We start from the raw sequence: 17,740 nt of genomic DNA, 5'->3' as shown, positions 1-17,740 counted from the left end.
TGGCTGGGAAGATGCCCATTTGTCGCATTTTGGATGCTTATTCTCTAGGATTTGCATATATCCATGCTATGTTTAAAATATGTGAAGCAGTTACACGACAATAAAATACATTACAAGATATGTTTTCCCCACGGAACTAGTAGGAGATTGACTGAAAAGTTTGTAAAAACTTTTTGACATGTCCCTTTCTATTCTAAAACCAAAATCCCAAGATTATTTATCCTGTACTGGGACGAGTTTCTTACTCAGTGTCGTATCCAGGGCTTCCACCCTGTGAAAAACAAAATCACTAGATTTTATTGAGTTTTTGGTTGATTTGGTATTTTTTTTCAATAATAGAGTAATTTATGTGCTGATTCAGTGATTTCTTTTTTATTTTTAGGCAGCGTAAAAATCACCAGAAATAGTGAAAAATCACTAAGAGTTGTTATCCTGGTTGTACCCAGGGTTTATTTTCGGAGGAGTGATACCAAAAGAATTTTTGTTGGGAGGGGGACTTACCAATAGAATGAAGGAGAGGTTCCCGTGCTGTGGACCTGTCTCAAATAAGTTTTGTTTTTACCTGCAATTTTAAAACTAATTTTATAGTGGGAGATAATATTTTTTTTATTTTTTAGGGAATACTTTTTTTACTCGCATTTTAAAAATCAATTTGCGAGTCAGAGAAATATTTGGAGGGGGGTTCAAGCCGGGAAGCCCACTACCCCTAGATACGGATTTGTTTTTACTTAACGACACAGAAATGTCATCCATTAGTTGTAGTTTCAGGTTATCATTTATACAGGATCCAGGAGTTCAGAAATAAATTTGCATTGAACAGCGGAAGTTCACAATCTCCTATTGCTTTTCGAAAATAGCGACGAATTCCTATTGCTTTTCAACACGAATTTAACTTTAACCCCGTCTTGATACTGTAATTAAGCTAATTTCGCTTTCTGGAATCAAAATAAAGCATAATTTATAGCCTACGATCTTTTTGTTCCTTCCCGACCCTGTGACTATTAGTTTTTTCACATTGTTTTCCAATTAAACATCATATTATTATTTAAATTTTCATTTCCAATATTCTTTGATTTATGAAATCGTTGTTTGATTAAAAAAAAACGAAGATAATTCTCTTCGTTGCAATATTTACTTATCATTGGCTCGATGAGGCAAGCATGAGGTTTTTTAGCATTTGTCCCCGAAAGCTTGCTATTTGGGTATGGAGGGGCCTTACCCATACTTAGTAATTTACTGCAGAGAGTCTCTCAATGATCTACCTTGTTAATAAATTAAACCCATATTCGCAGAAAGTGTCTGATACAATCAGAATCATTGTTCGTTTGGATTTTTAATAAAATCAATAAAATACAACGCAATTTATTTAATTGCTATAAGCTCATAAGGAGAACAAATAAATATAGATAATTGTCCCACCGTAGTAACTGCCCCATAAAGTTATAAACACGAATTAATAAACCCTGAAATTTCAAAGCCTTAGGAACAGCGATGGCGTGTCTAGGATTTTTTTTCGGTGGGGGTAGGGGGGATACACAATAAACTTTTAAAGAATACGTCCCAAATTTATTTTATGTATTTTTGTTACGTTTTTACATATCGGACAAACATTTCGGGGCAGATGGGAAAGGGTGAACCCCCTAGCTGCCCCTGAAAATAACCATGAGAACAGCATTTATAGGATTAAAGGGTGCCATAAATAGTAAATTTAAAAGATGCAGATTTAGACTATTCCTGGCAGTAGTATCAATTCGCGAAAACTAGGTGTTGAGGGGGTTTAAATCTAATTTTCAAAATCGAAAAGGCGTAATATCTTTGTTTGTTTTTTCAGTGAAAAATACCGTAAAAATGCATTATCAGTGAAAGTATTAAAAATAGCCGTACTCAGTACAAAAGGGGAAAAAACAAACAAACCTTTTGAAGTTTTTCAAACAGAACGAAGAACAAACAAAAACAAAACGACCGACGAAAATGGGACTGGGCATGAATTCTTTCCCTGGCGATAATTCAATCGGTCTACCTAAATGATTTATGTAAAGACGGCAAAGTGATCTTTTTCAAAAAGAGAAGAAATGCTGTTTGAATATCTTTTATAATAAATTGTCTGAAATGGGGCTTATAAAAATACCCCCAGATTTTCTAAATAATAAAAATCAAGTTTCTATTCATATTTTATGACATAAAGAAGGCATCTGACTCAATAAATCACTAAATCACAGAATTCTGCTTGAAAAAGTCAACAATGCAGGAATTACAGGTAAAGGACTTGAACTATTAAGATCTGACTTGTATGGCCGAAAAATTCATGTTGATGGAATTGGTCACGTATCGGGGCGTAGCCCTAGATAATGTTGGTGTCCGTTGGAGGTCCGTACTAGGGCCCTTATCATACCTAATTTAGATTAATGACTTATCACGGTGTTTACCTCCTAATGACACCTTAACTGTGTTTTTTTTTTTGCAGATAATACCGAAGTGACACTAAAAGCTCAAACTGCTTCCTTTTTGGTTGAAAATCTAATGACAACAGTGAATTCCTTTCATACGTGCTTTTATGGCACTTGATATTAACCAAGTGACAGATAGCAATCGCAAATTCTGTTGGTCTGTCGGTCCTGGTTTTGCTACTTTAGGCACTTCCACGTAAGCTAGGACGATGAAATTTGGCAGGCGTATCAGGGACCGCACCAAATTAAATTAGAAATAGTCCTTTTTCCGATTTGACCATCTGGGGGGGAGCGGGGGGCCACTTATTTCGGAAAAATAGAAAAAATGTATTTTTAACTTACGAACAGTTGATCAGATCTTAATGAAATTTGATATTTGGAAGGATATCGTGTCTCAGAGCTCTTATTTTAAATCCCGACCGGATCTGGTGACATTGGGGGGGAAACCTAAAACCTTGGAAAATACTTAGAGTGGAGGGATCAGGATGAAACTTGGTGGGAAAAATAAGCACAAGTCCTAGATACATGATTGACATAACCGAAACGGATCCGCTCTCTTTGGGGTAGTTGGGGGGAGGGGAGGGTTAATTCTGAAAAATTAGAAAAATGAGGTATTTTTAACTTACGAACGGGCGATCGGATCTCAATGAAATTTGATATTTAGAAGGATATCGTGTCTCAAAGCTATTATTTTAAATCCTGACTGGATCTGGTGACATTGGGGGGAGTTTGGGGGGAACCTAAAATCTTGGAAAAAGCTTAGAGTGGAGGGATCGGGATCAAACTTGATGGGAAAAATAAACAGAAGTGTTAGATACGTGATTGACATAATACTTAGAAAAAATGACTTGTTTTTAATTTACGAAGGAGCGATCGGATCTTCATGAAACTTCATATTTAGAAGGACCTCGTAAAATCTTAGGAAGAACCTAAAATCTTGGAAAACGCTTAGAGTGGAGGGATCGGGATGAAACTTGATGGGAAAAATAAACAGAAGTGTTAGATACGTGATTGACATAATACTTAGAAAAAATGACTTGTTTTTAATTTACGAAGGAGCGATCGGATCTTCATGAAACTTCATATTTAGAAGGACCTCGTAACTCGGACCTCTTATTTTAAATCTCAACCGGATCCAGTGTCATTGGGAGGGGGCAGTTGGGGGTTACCGGAAATCTTAGAAAATACTTAAAGCGGAGAGAACAGGATGAAACTGGATGGGAAGAATAAAAACAACTCAAAGATACGTAACTGACATAACCGGACCGGATCCGCTCTCTTTGGTGGAGTCGGGCGGGGGGGGGTTTAATTAGGAAAAATGAGGTATTTGTAACTTACGAACGGGTGATTAGATCTTAATGGAATTTGATATTTAGAAGGATCTTGTGATTTAAAGCTCTTATTTTAAATTCTGACCAGATCCTGTGACATTGGGGGGGGGAGTTAGAGGGGAAACCGGAATTCTTGGAAAACGTGAAAATTGGGCTATTCTTATCTTACGAATTGGCGATCGGATTTAATGAAACTTGATATATAGAAGGATCTTATGTCTCAGATGCTCCATTTTCGACTCGAATTGGATCCGGGGACATAGGGGTTTGGAGGAGGGAAACATAAATCTTGGAAAACGCTTAGAGTGGAGAGATCGGGATGAAACTTGATGGGAAGAATAAGCACAAGTTCTAGATACGTGAATGACATAATTGGAACGGATCCGTTCTCTTTGGAGGATCTGGGGGATGTTAATTTGGAAAAATTGAGGTATTTTTAACTTAAGAACGGATGACCGGATCTTAATAAAATTTAATATTTAGAAGGAATTCATGTCTCAGAGCTCTTATTTCAAATCCCGACCAGATCTGTTAACATTGGGGGGACTTGGAGGGGGAAATCGGAAATCTTTGAAAACGCTGAGAGTAGAGGAATCAGGATGAAGTTTGATGGATAGAATAAGCAAACGTCCTAGATACGTGATTGACGTTACCGTACTGGATTCACTCTCTTTGGGGGAGTTAGGGGGAGGGGTTCAGTGCTTTGGCAAGCTTGGTGCCTCTGGACGTGCTAGGATGATGAAAATTGGTTGGCGTGTCAGAGAGCTGCACAAATTGACTTGATAAGTCGTTTTCCCTGATTCGACCATCTGGGGGGCTAAAAGGAGAGGAAAAATTAGAAAAAATGAGGAATTTATAACTTGCGGTGGGTGATCGGATCTTAATGAATTTTGATTTTTAGAAGGACATCGTAACTCAGAGCTCTTATTTTAAATTCCGAACGGCATTAAGCCTCTGATTTTCCTTTTAAATCAATCTATTGATTCTTAGAATTTTGTTAGAGCTCATACCATATAAGCTTTTGACTCTTAGCTCTTCTTGCCTCGTCACAAGTGCCATATGAGCTCTTGTTCTTGTAATTATTCCTTTAACACGTGTTTTTATGGCACCAAGTGACATATAGCGATCGCAAATTCTGTCGGTCTGTCTGTCTGTCTGTCTGTTTTGCTACTTCAAGCACTTCCAGGCAAGCTAGGACGATGAAACTTGGCAGGCGTATCAGGGACCGGACCAGATTAAGTTATAAATAATATTTTTCCCGATTTAACCATCTGGGAGGAGTGGGGGGTCGGTTAATTCGGAAAAAATAGAAAAAATGAAGTACTTTTAACTTACGAACGGGTGATGGGATCTTAATGAAATTTGATTTTTGGAAGGATATCGTGTCTCAGAGTTCTTATTTTAAATCCTGACCAGAGCCAGTGACATTGGGGGGAGTTGGAGGGGGGAACCTAAAATCTTGGAAAACGCTTAGAGTGGAGGGATTGGAATGAAACTTGGTGGTAAAAACAAACAGAAGTCCAAGATACGTTATTGACATAACCGAAATGGATCTGCTCTATTTGGGGGAGTTGGGGGGGTAATTAAAAAAAAAATTAGAAAAATGAGGTATTTTTAACTTACGAAGGAGTGACCGGATCTTCATGAAATTTGAAGTTTGGAAGGATATCGTGTCTCAGAGCTTTTATTTTAAATCTCGACTGGATCCGGTGACATTGGGGGGAATTGAGGGGGGGACCTAAAATCTCGGAAAACGCTTAGATTGGAGGGATCGGGATAAAACTTGGTGGGAAAAATAAGCACATTTCCTACATACGTGATTGACATAGCCGGAACGGATCCGCTCTCTTTGGAGGAGTTGGAGGGGGAGGGTAATTCTGAACAAATTAGAATAATGAGGTATTTTTAACTTACGAAGGAGTCATCGGATGTTAATGAAATTTGAATTTTGGAAGGACATCGTGTCTCGGAGCTCTTATTTTAAATTATGACTGGATCCGGGGATATTGGGAGGAATTGATGGGGGAGACTTAAAATATTGGAAAACGCTTAGAGTGGAGGGATCGGGATAAAACTTGGTGGTAAAAATAATCGTAAGTCCTAGATACGTGATTAATATAACCAGGACGGATCTGCTGTCTTTGGGGGAGTGGGGGGAGGGTTAATTTCTGAAAAAATAGAAAAATGAGGCATTCTTTACTTACAAAGGAGTGATCGGATCTTAATGAAATTTGATGTTTGGAAGGATATTATGTCTCAAAGCTCTTATATTAAATTTCAACCTTATGCAGTGAAGGGGAAGTTGGGGGGCGGAACCTAAACTCTTGGAAAATGCTTAGGGTAGAGGGATCGGGATTAAACTTGGTGGAAAAAATAAGCACAAGTCCTAGATACGGGATTGACATAACTGGAACGAATCTGCTCTCTTTTGAGGACTTGGGGGGGGGGGTTAATTCAAAAGAATGAGAAAAATTAGTTATTTTACCTTGCGAATGATTGATCGTATCTTAATGAAATTTCATATTTAGAAGGACCTCGAAACTCATCTCTTATGTTTTATCCCGACCGGATTCAATGTCATTAGGGGGGGGGGGGTGAAAATCTTGGAAAATGCTTAAAGCGGAGAGATCAGGGTGAAACTTGGTGGAAAGAATAAGTACAAGTCCAAGATAGGTGACTGACATAACCGGACCGGATCCGCTCTCTTTGGTGGAGTTGGGGGGAGCAATTCGGAAAAATTAGAAGAAATGAGGTATTTGTAACTTACGAACAGGTGATCAGGTCTTAATGAAATTTGATATCTAGAAGGATCTTGTGCTTTAAAACTCTCATTTTAAATCGCGACCATATCTGGTGACATTGAAGGGAGTTGTAGGGGGAAGCCAGAATTCTTGGAAAACGTGAAATCGAGGTATCATACGAATGGATGATCAGATCTCAATGAATCTCGGTATACAGAAGATTCTTATGTATGAGATGCTCCATTTTCATTTCGAATCGGATCCGGGGATATAGAGGATTGGAGGGAGGAAACAGAAATCTTGGAAACCGGAAATCTTGGAAAACGCTTAGAGTGGAGATATCGGGATGAAACTTGATGGGAAGAGTAAGCACAAGTTATAGATACGAGATTGACATAATTGGTACGGATTCGTTCTCTTTGGGGGAGCTGGGGGTTGTTAATTTGGAAAAGTTAGAAAAATAGAGGTATATTTAACTCAAGAACGGGTGACCGGATCTTAATGAAATTTGATAATTAGAAGTAACTCATGCATCAGGGCTCTTATTTCAAGGCCCGACCAGATCTTTTGACATTGGGGGGGGGGGGGGTCGGAGGGGGAAACTGGAAATCTTGGAAAACTCGTTGGGTTTTTGTTCCTTAATTATTTTTATTTGTTCTTCACTGTTTTATCATATGTCATGTAAAGGCAGTGCAGTCACATAATGGAGAGGGACAAAAGAGATGAGAGACTATGTCAAGAGAAATATAAAACTCTGAGACGTGCTCTGCTTTTGCAAAGAATCCGCTCTTTACGCTGATTCCAAATAAGAAAAACTCATTAATTTGACATTTATTCATTGGCAGTTATGATCATGATAACAATTTTTGTGACTTAGGAAAAGCGACAAAATACTCCCAAAATGGGTTGCAATACTCGTGAAAATTACACGATACGATTCAAGATGTTTGTAGATGTTGTCATTGACGGTAGTATTTTTACAGTTTCAGACTTACAGAAGTGCAGAGTTCATGCTAAAGGGTGTAACTGGAAGAATAGAGCAGCCCCTTCCCAATTACGGTTTTCAAAATCATAGCAGTCGTGCCAAAATACAAGTCTCACCTCACAAAGATTCTTGTAGCACAAACAGAGAAAAATCAACTAGTCACAGAAGTTCAGTTTCCAACTTTCAAGCAGGCAATTCTTGTGTAAGTGGATTTTGAGTTTTCATTGGCTTGCCGATTATAATTGGAAGAGGATTTTTTTCCAAATAGAGCATCTTTCTAGTTATTTTCTTATAGACCAAGTCTACAGCGTTGACTACAAAAATTTCGGTGACAAAAATTAAGAAGCTTCTGTAAAAGTCGAGGTTTTCTCGGAATAGTCATCTTTGAGAAGAAGTTGTGAAAGTAACCTTATAAAAGTGAGGAAAAGAGATTTTTGAGAGTAGCTGAAATGTTGTGACATTAAATTGTTTTGACATTAAATGCAGTGGCGTCAATTCGCGGAGTGGAGCCTAAGATTTTGAATATACACTTTTTTTTGGATTTTCATTCAAAAAAATAGCTCCCTGCTAGATTGTATAACGAAGATCCATCCCTCCTAGTTCTTGTGGATTGACGGCACTAATTAAATAGACTTAAAAAAAAAATACTAAAGAGAATACAAAATCGAAAATCAATTTTTTAAGAAAATATTTCATATTAAAAAAAATTGTTTCCTAGGTACGTTTATATTTCTTGTAAAACAATATCTAGGGGCAAATTCAGCATCTTAGATACCATTTGCAGGTTTTCCACAATGTTCTATTGTATGACGATCATCATTCAAGAATGATGTCAAGCTTTTTGTTAATCTACAAAAGCTTAAGCATTCTCACCAAATCACAAATACAGTAGAACGTTATTTTGGATAACTATCTTCAAGCATGCTGGTAAAGGGAGAGCAGGGCTTTGTGTCCACTCCGTGTTTTGACAACTTAATACAGTTTCTTAAAATTCCGCTATAATTTGTGCGTTTTTCAAATTCCCCGCCCTCAGAATAACTCCTATATACGTCCTTGTCTCTCTTGTATGGTCCTTTGTTGACATTAAAATAAATAAGACGTTAAAATACCTCACAAAAATAAGATTTCAGATTCTGGTTGACATTTACACAGGGGGAGGGACTTTGGTCCCCTACTCACTTGAGCAGTGGGTAATTTCGCCAAGATCCAGGGGGGGGGGCAAAGTTGGAGCCAATTTTCACAAATCAAGTGAAAATGACAGTGAAAACTAAAAATTTATCCTTATATTACCATAAAGGCAAAGATATATAAAGAAAACTGACCTGTTTCTCTGGATACTTGAATTATGCAAGCTTAGTTTAGTTTTCAGAAGATTATTTGAAGAAATTAAATCTCAGCGGGGGGGACTGAAGTCTGGGGAGCAAACTTGGGTTTGGAGGGGGCAGTTGGCACTCTGTTCCATAGCGAAAAATGTCCCTGCACTTAAGGCATGTGGATTTTTTTACTTTTCCTATATTTTTCATTTTACTTCCATATACTTCAATATAAATTCCATATATTTTGCCTCTTTTCAAGTATTTAAATTGTTTTTCTTCTCCTCTGTCTCTCAAAGACGAAACGGCTGTCGCGTAACGCATGCAGCAAAAACCCCTTGTATTTGTTATTTGCCATCAGTAAGAACAAAAATATGGGACTGAGGAAGGTAAAACAAGCATACATTATTAGCTTCTACCAGAAAAGCTGGGCCAGGCCTTTTGGTATATTTTTAATGTTTCAAAGTTTAAAATAAATGTAGTTTTCAGCGAACTTGCTAAAATATATCAACGCAGCTGATGTATCGTCAATACACTTGCACTTGGGACAAAAAAAAAACCTGAAACCTGAAAAAAAGGAACCAAGTCCGATGAAACGCAGCTGCATCTACCTATATTACTACTTGTCCTTATTTAAACTGGTCAAGAATAATGTTCTAAATGGCTTTGTTATGATTGATGTTACTCATTCGGCAGCTAATTTTAAAAGTGGATTTGTTTCATCTCGAAACACCTTGGAGCTGGTTTTAAATCACTTACTAAGATCATATTTTTCATACTTGCACATTAGATTAGTACCATCAACTTATAACTAGTTATGCAAGCTAGACCTGTTAAAACACATAGATCAAAACAAACGTTTACTGTAAATTTGTTTTATTTATAGTTGTTTCATTTCTATTATGAACATTTCAATAAACGAAAAGTTCGATTGTAATTTTTTTTTTTTTGTCAGAATGGATTCAGAGTTCACTATTTGTTCCAAGGAGGCAAACTTTGTTGCGGAAACAGAAAACAAACGAATTTACAATGCAAGGATGCCGCCATTAAATGTTATTAGGAGGGGGAGGGACAATTTTCCAAGTAATTATAATTACGATAAATTTAGGAATTTAACTGTGTCAAAAGGTGTAACACGGTCTTTATGAAAATCAAATGAATTGGCTTCAAAATGATCCCAGGCCAAATACAAAGGATCCTCGATCTCAGAGTGATTTTTTCTTTTTAGGGTCTCAAATTGCCTTTAAATGGCTCATAGAAATTCATAGACTATTTGAAGTATCCTGATTCCAAGACTATCTGCATTAGTTCTGCCCTAGGATAAATGGATGATAGACTATCTACCAACAAGTGAAATGACATTATATTTTTTTACAATTCTGAAAAAGTCTTATAACAGCTTTGCCTCTCATTCAGACTATCTGTCTTAGCTTTTCTCCATTTAGGCATGAATTGGTGGCAACTTGATTTTAGTTTTTTTAAAATTTTAAGATAATATAACACACGAATGAAGCCATATGACGGTCGTGGTTGCAAGGGTAGCTGCAACCAAGTAAAGAACGGACCACAGCCATAGTAACCAAAAATAAAAAAAAGGCGCGTTTAAAAAAACTGGCCAGAGAGAATAAATTGTCATTTGTAACTTGTTCAGGAATGTTGCTTTAAAGTGCAGGTTGGGTAAAGGGATGACAATGTGTTTTGTTTTTTACTAGGACTTGCTGAGAAAGGGCGAAGGCTTTTTTTTGTATTGTCAATCAAAAACGAGCAGAAATTGATTTAAAAAGCTTCTCACAAAAAAAGATCCTGGAAGAAAGTAAAGAGCTACATTGAACAAAGTGAGAAAATCAATCCGAATTATAAAAAAAACTACCACAAAAAGTGGTAGGACTAACGCCTCCTAAGGCCCAGAATGTCATTTGCGTTTTACTGGAAACAGCTTGAGTTATTATTTGACTTCATTCTTGCTCGTTTTTGTTTTAATATAACTATTTATTTCCTTTAAAAACTTCTTTTGTGGAAATACTAATCACAAACCGGATTTTGTATTTCTTATCCGTTTAAATATAAATCTGTGTGGCAAATACTGAAAAGAGCCAAAGTAAAAGAATACAGTTAATTTCATCCTTCATCATCGCGTACAGTTTTAATTTTACCCTTTATCATAGTGAGTGATTTGATGCTCCAGCCTTTTTGCTAATTTTTTCTCGCTCTAATATTCCCTCCCTATTAAACTAGGGATAATTTTTTGTGTCTCTTTAGATCGATTATTCTACTCCAACTTGTGCTGGTACTACGTCACGCACGCCTCTAGGAGCATTCATTGAAGAATCGCCGAGACCTCAAGCAGCTCGTTCTGTAATAGAAAGACAATTGCCGGATCTGGAAATTCGAAGTTTTGATTCATCTCATGATGTCCGTGTAAGAAAAAGGTCATCGGAGCCTTTAAACTCGAGTAATTATACATTTGATGAGCATACAGTACATGCTGAGGTGCATGAAGAACCTGATACTTTTAATAGACATAGATACGAAGGAGAAATCACCACTAAAACAGATGAAGAAATTAAAGCTCATCAACCCCACACCCTACCAAACCCTGAAAAAAAAAGTTCACTTGAAGAACCTAGACGAGCGAAAAGCGCACAAACCCACAAAGTGGCGGATGATTGTGACACAAGATACGTTACAACGAACTCTATGGGTGATACTTACGTTTCAAATGAAAGTGATTCATTGCTTAACGGAAATGAAATTATTTCAAATTCGAGTACAATGAGGGAGGATTTATCTCAATTTGGTGACGGGACAGATTGTGGCTCGCTGTCTAAGAGCTCATCTGAAGGTGACCCCAACAGTATGGCTTCTAGAAAATGTCGATTTCCAAACAAGGTCAAGTCAAGGAGGAGAAACATTTTAAATTTTCCTAATCATCTGAATATTGAAGAATTATGTGGAGGACAGGTGAGCTTAAAAAACTTTTTTCTTGTTTTTTACTCTCTGTCATAGTCGGTGCCATCCTTTTATTTATTCAACATCTATTCGATTTGTGACTTGTCAGGTTAAACCCAGCTAAACGAAAAATATCACTGCTAAGTATTTTCACTCTATGGTCTCTTTCCTTCAAACTGCATGAGTAGTATTAATGGGGGGTATGGGTACGGTAGGCACAGTCCCCCCAAAAACTTTCTAGAGCTTTCTAGGCTCATCATCATATTTCGCAATAAGACCGTTTTATCAACAAGTCAACGCTATTTGGGGTAGAAATTTGGATATTTTGCAAAATTTTGGGAAATCTATAGTAGTATATGCCCTTTGAATTTAGACGGAACAGGCTCCCTGGCAGCTTTCCAGAGCCTTCTGAAGCGTAAGTATGTCATTAAATTTGTACTTGATAAGCATAAAAAAATTATCACCTCAGGTGAAAAAGAATTATAATTACTCTAAAAAGTCAATAATTAATATCAAGGATCAATTGAAGCTATTGATTTGAAACTTTCATGGGGATGACGGAGGGGGAATTTTGGAATAAATCCATGGATTATTTTGGACTTGGCCCTACAAAGGAATGTTAAGAATAATATTTAAATCTTAAGAGTTCTTAAATACAGTCTTAAAGAGGTCTGCAAAGCTAGCCAAATCTCATTTATTTTTTATTCTGAACTTTTGCTATTTTTCCTCTAAAATTGCCCCCTTAAAAACATTATATTTCAAAATTTGATTTCTGCATCTGAAATTTGCTTTTAAAAAATAAACTTTGTATGAATGATCTCAAACTAGCACCCGTAGTTTCCTTCCAAAATCAATCCCCTCCCCTTTCCAAAAATGATATATCAAAATATGATTTTTGAATTTGAATTTTTTTTTAAAACTTTAAATTTGGTAACGTTTTTTTCTTAACTTCAAGACTCTTTCTTCGTTTCTTCAACACTCAAGACTTTTTTATTTCAATCAGTGCCAATAATAAAAATCAAGAATTCACTTCTCTTTTTCATTTTTCTTTGAACTTATTAATAGTATATGATAAATTGTCACAATTTTATGAATTGAACCTGCTACTGTCTTTTTATTTATTTAGACACGCTAACCAACTCAGCTAACCAAACAATATTAGTAGTCAGTTTTGACAAATACCCTTATTACCAGAAAACTGAAAATATGTAATTGTCAAGAAAAAAAAAATGTATCTGGCGATTGGATGTACTTATAAAAATGAAACTTTCAGAGACTGTTGAGAGGTGAATGTTGAATTAAATCCATCGCTTTTTTAGTTTTTTATTTTCAAAAAGAAGTAAAGAGCAATGTCAAAACTTAAAATATATATTTTAATATCTAAAAAGAAGCCACAAACGAAACATTTCTAATGATAATAAGGGTGTTTGTTATTCAGTTTAGCAGATTTACTAAAAACTTTAAAATTTAGATTACCATGAGCCAAAAAAGGACATCCATTAAGAAGTTTAGGTAATTGATATCTCAAGATTGATAACAATCTCAGAAATGGTTTGAAGCGGTAAATTTTGAACTAAATCTATAGTTCTTTTTTCTTAGTTTTGACTTTCAAGGTAAGTTAAGAGCAATATTAAAACTATGATATAAATTTTGAAATCTCTAAAGAAATAGCTTACTGAGTAATATAATAAGATTGTTCAATATATAGGTTAGAACAGTCTGATAAAACCATAAAATTTAGATTACCGTGATCGACAATTGTCCCAAATTGTTGGTGCTGCCCCTACAGGCTCCTGCTTTTAGACTAAAGTTTAAATTTTGCAAAGCCATGCTTCAAAAATGAAAATCAATGATGTATCCTTAAAAATTTTCAGGGAGGAGTCGAAATTCCAAAATTGATTTCCTAAGTCGTGTTGTCTAAGTTCATAGGGGACACACATTCTAAAGAAGTTGCTCTAGGAAGATTCCCTCCCCTCCTTCTGCCTTGAGAGACGGCAGTCCCCTGAAACACAGGATGATTTCCATCCATGTAGTATTTTAATTTTGTCTTTTAATTTGACGTGATAACTACTACTACTAACACCTCGCTGCAGCACCAAGCCGCCTGAGGCCAACACGGCTAGGCACACTCCTCCTCCATCCCAATCTATTTGAAATCCTCGCTTTACACCCCCTCCCTGGAAGTTCTTATTTCCCTTCATTCCGCTTCAGAACTTTACTTGGCTACTGTTATCATTGTAGCTTTCAGCATTCTAATTTCCTTTTGCAGGTGTGTCTTCTATTCTTCCAATACTTATCAACTGTGAAAAAACCCCCTAGGCCTTGGCTATTCTACTTTCAACATCTTCAAGGGACCCAGTGTCCTTACTAATAATACTACCTAGGCAAGTGAAGCTGTCCCCTTGATCGATCTTCTTGTTATCCAGCATCACCTTCTCACTTTCCCTTATTCCTAGTCTTAGCGACTTTGTCTTCTTAATATTAATTTTCAAACCTATTCTTGCACCCTCAACTCGTAAAACCCACTAAAAGCTCATTTATTTTGCTATCATTTTCATATATAGATATAACTCTTCCTAATGAAGAAATTACATTTCGCGTTTGGAGAAAATGACTTAAAACGAGGATGCTTAAACCATCTGCAGAATCTAAGTGTAGGATAGTTTTATTTCCCAGTTTGATTCAGTGGTATCATAATGCCTTTTCTGTGCTCCTTAGGCCATAATCCGTCAAAATGACCCATATTAATGGGGAATGTGCACAATACTGCTTAACTCCGATAATACGAAACCAGCTACTAACTTCATTTCCTACCGTATCTGCGGCAATGTTATTTTTGCACATATCACTAAGTAATTTAACGTATTTACCTGGTATACCATACAAGAATAGAACCCTCGCTAAAGCTCTTCTACCAGCTGCATCAAGCGCTTGCTTATTTTCTGTAAAACTGAGGACTAAATGCGTTTGATGACTCAAGTACTGATCAATTACAAGAGTAAAAATTTAGTCAACGCATCCTCTACCCTTCCTAAGACCACACAGTTCTTCTCTTGAAATTTTATCCACAGAATCTCTAAGTCTAAAAGTATCATCACAATGAGTAATTTGCTTCCTACAGAAGCCAGGCCAATGCCTCTAAAATTACCATACTCATTCTTATCACCTTTCTTTTAGATAAGGGTTTAATTAGAGTTTTCCCAAAGTCGCTAGGTACTTCCCCTTTTAAAAAAAATCATTTTTATAATCTTCAGTAACTTGTCTCTAACCTCATGACTACATATTTAATAAACTAATCTACCACACTATCAGTACCTGGGACCTTATTATTTTTAATCTTCTTAGTACTGTCACTAATTTTTCCTCACAAACTTTTTCATTCTTTTCAATATGTTTTCCTCTAACTCTATCACGGTTTAGCATATTCTCAAAATGTTCTTCCCATCTCTCTTTAACTTTTCCTTATCACTTATTTTGGCCCCGTTTCTATCTTTAACTGGGACAAATCCAGGCTGACTATTCCCTATCAATTTATTAATATGCCAGTACAATATTTTACTATTATGCTGCCTGGCTGCATCTTCCAGATCCTCGGCAATCTTATCCATGACCTCCACTTCACGCCTTCTTAATTCACATTTTAATGCTCTCTCTATTTCCTGTACAATCCTCTTATTTTTCATATGATCTAAGTAGAATACAATTGAAAAAGTATTTTCGATTATATTCCTAGCTTTATTTATAACTTTCTTCCCTAAGACACCATTCAATAACTTCCCGAACAATTTTTCTAAGATTATTCTATCCATCTTGTACATTGTCAAATTTTGAACTCTTCGTTTTGTTATTTAATTGTTCCTGGAAAACATCTCTCAAATTCTCATCAGCGAGTCTACAAACGTCGTCACCCTTAGAAGGTTGTCACCCTTTAAAAAATTCAGCTTTAAAGTTAGAAACTTCTTTTGCTAAAACGAAATAATGTTGTTTTTTTTTAGAGCCAATTGAATTTCCAATTGGATGTAAGTCTGAATACCTACTAGTTCTACGACATTCCTGATTTCAAAAGTATTTCAATAGTGAAGAAAATGTGTAAAACCTATCTTTTCTGATTATTTCTAGACTTTTCCAGTGAACTTTATTGTTTGAGTAGAACATTAATTGAGATTATAGCTTTAATTATCAACAAACTTCAAACTACGAACCAATCCCCAACGAATATAATTCTTTCTGGACATATAAGGATCTCAAAGTTGTTTCAAGCTAATTTAGGCTTGTCAGCCATTTTACTCAAGTATTTGTTAAATTTAATGGTTAGGCAGAAACAAAAGAACCATCATTAATTTTAAACGCTGTGCAAACAGACAATTAATAAAGTTTAAAATAGAATTATCATTACTAATATGCTTTTGGCTTTAGCAAATGATAATTGAAGATTTTTTGATGTGATATGTTTGATACACTAGTGAAAGTTAAATAGTTCCATATTCACATTTTGCCAATATTATAATTAACCTTGCCGATCTCTAATTTCTCAGGCAAATTATCGTGTAATTACATGACGACGAGTATTTCCTTTTAAGAATTTATTTGCGTGAAACTTAGACCACACATTAATCCACATGGCCCACAATTATGTATTTATCTGTTATTCATGACCTTAAACATCTTATCTTAAAAACCCCGACTTCATGTATGGAATTGAAACAACAATTTTTTTTTCATAAAAGTAACAAGTGAAATTAAAATTAAGGCGATCAGAATTACTATGAATAAAGAAATGGATTCGAAAATGAAGAGAAATTATAATAAACAAGAGATTAGCGCAAACAAAGGTAGAGTTGCCGTAGCTCAAGTTTCTGAAAAATAAAGAGTAGCTTTTGTGCTCTGCTAAAAACTAAAAAGACTGCGCAAGTTGGAAGTTTGATATAGCCAATTGATTATTCCATACTCTCGAAGAGTGTATTTAAGAAGAGGAAAACGGTTTAGAAGTAAGACACTGAATAAAACAGTAAAAGTATATTAATTGTCGCAATTATTTCTGTTAAGAAAAAATTTACTACAAATCCGTATAATGGTTCCACCGATAAACCCCAGGAATGGCTATGGTGTCATTTGTGTCTTATGGAAACTAAATAAACATCTTAAATTAATTTTGCCTGTTAATTTGTCGCACGTTTACAAACAATGGATTTAAGAGGAAGGGCAAATTGATGAAAATTTACTGTATATTAATAGCCGTAAGATTCATAGTAGCGAACCTTTTAACGAGTGACCGTGCCTATAAGAAAATTTGCAAAAAAGTGAAGTTTGATAAAAAAAAGGGGAAAAAATGTATATCTTTAAAAGCAAATATGCTTTTGATGATGACCTCAATTAAATAAATCTGTTAAGTTTAAAGGTACCCTTCGGAAGTTATTAGCGTGAAGTATCTTTCTATAATTTGATGAAATTGGGGATAATCCCCTCAAGGTTGATCTTGTCTTCATCAAAATGAGATCATCAAATTTTAGTGGCCCAAATTAACCCCGTGTTAGCATTCTTAAAGCACATAACTATGAAATTGTGATATCTTGAATTTTTAGATTGTATTATATTTTACTTTCTTTCGTCAGCTCTGATCGCATTTAGTCAATGGTCTTAGAATTTCAAGAAAGCTTTAATTTTAACAAATCTCAAAAGTTCTAGTGTCCATTCTAAAAGCCAAAAGTGATCAGATGACAACAGGGGAGAAAAAGATAACCTTATGAGTCATTTTTCGCCCGTGAGGCCAAACCCTGCGAGGTGTCAATTTTGACTTTAGCGGGTGCAATCGGAAATGTTAAAATGAAGGAAAAAAGTGTCTATGAAGGAAACGCGGCCTGCTCAGCCCTCTGGGCAAGAGGTCAATTCCGTGCTTATTTTAATAGTGTCGACGCGCTAACGTTGACTTAGTAAAGAACAAAGTGTCTCCAATTTTTTCCTTTCCTGACAGTAT

The 17,740-nt window shown here is 35.8% G+C and overlaps 1 protein-coding gene across 5 annotated transcripts in view; it reads left to right on the top strand.

The window, feature by feature from the left end:
- LOC136032025 (ankyrin repeat and BTB/POZ domain-containing protein 2-like) overlaps positions 1 to 17,740 on the top strand; it is a 195,492-nt gene that overhangs the window by 95,113 nt on the left and 82,639 nt on the right. For all 5 annotated transcript variants that reach the window (XM_065712108.1, XM_065712106.1, XM_065712107.1 and 2 more), the window contains 2 exons: positions 7,503 to 7,706; positions 11,077 to 11,778. In XM_065712108.1, the coding sequence (XP_065568180.1) occupies positions 7,503 to 7,706; positions 11,077 to 11,778 (906 nt within the window). The remainder of the gene's footprint in view (positions 1 to 7,502; positions 7,707 to 11,076; positions 11,779 to 17,740) is intronic.

The sequence above is a fragment of the Artemia franciscana genome, chromosome 10, assembly GCF_032884065.1.
Source record: "Artemia franciscana chromosome 10, ASM3288406v1, whole genome shotgun sequence".
NCBI classification, from domain to species: Eukaryota; Metazoa; Arthropoda; class Branchiopoda; order Anostraca; family Artemiidae; genus Artemia; species Artemia franciscana.
This window is presented reverse-complemented; position numbering and strand designations above follow the sequence as displayed.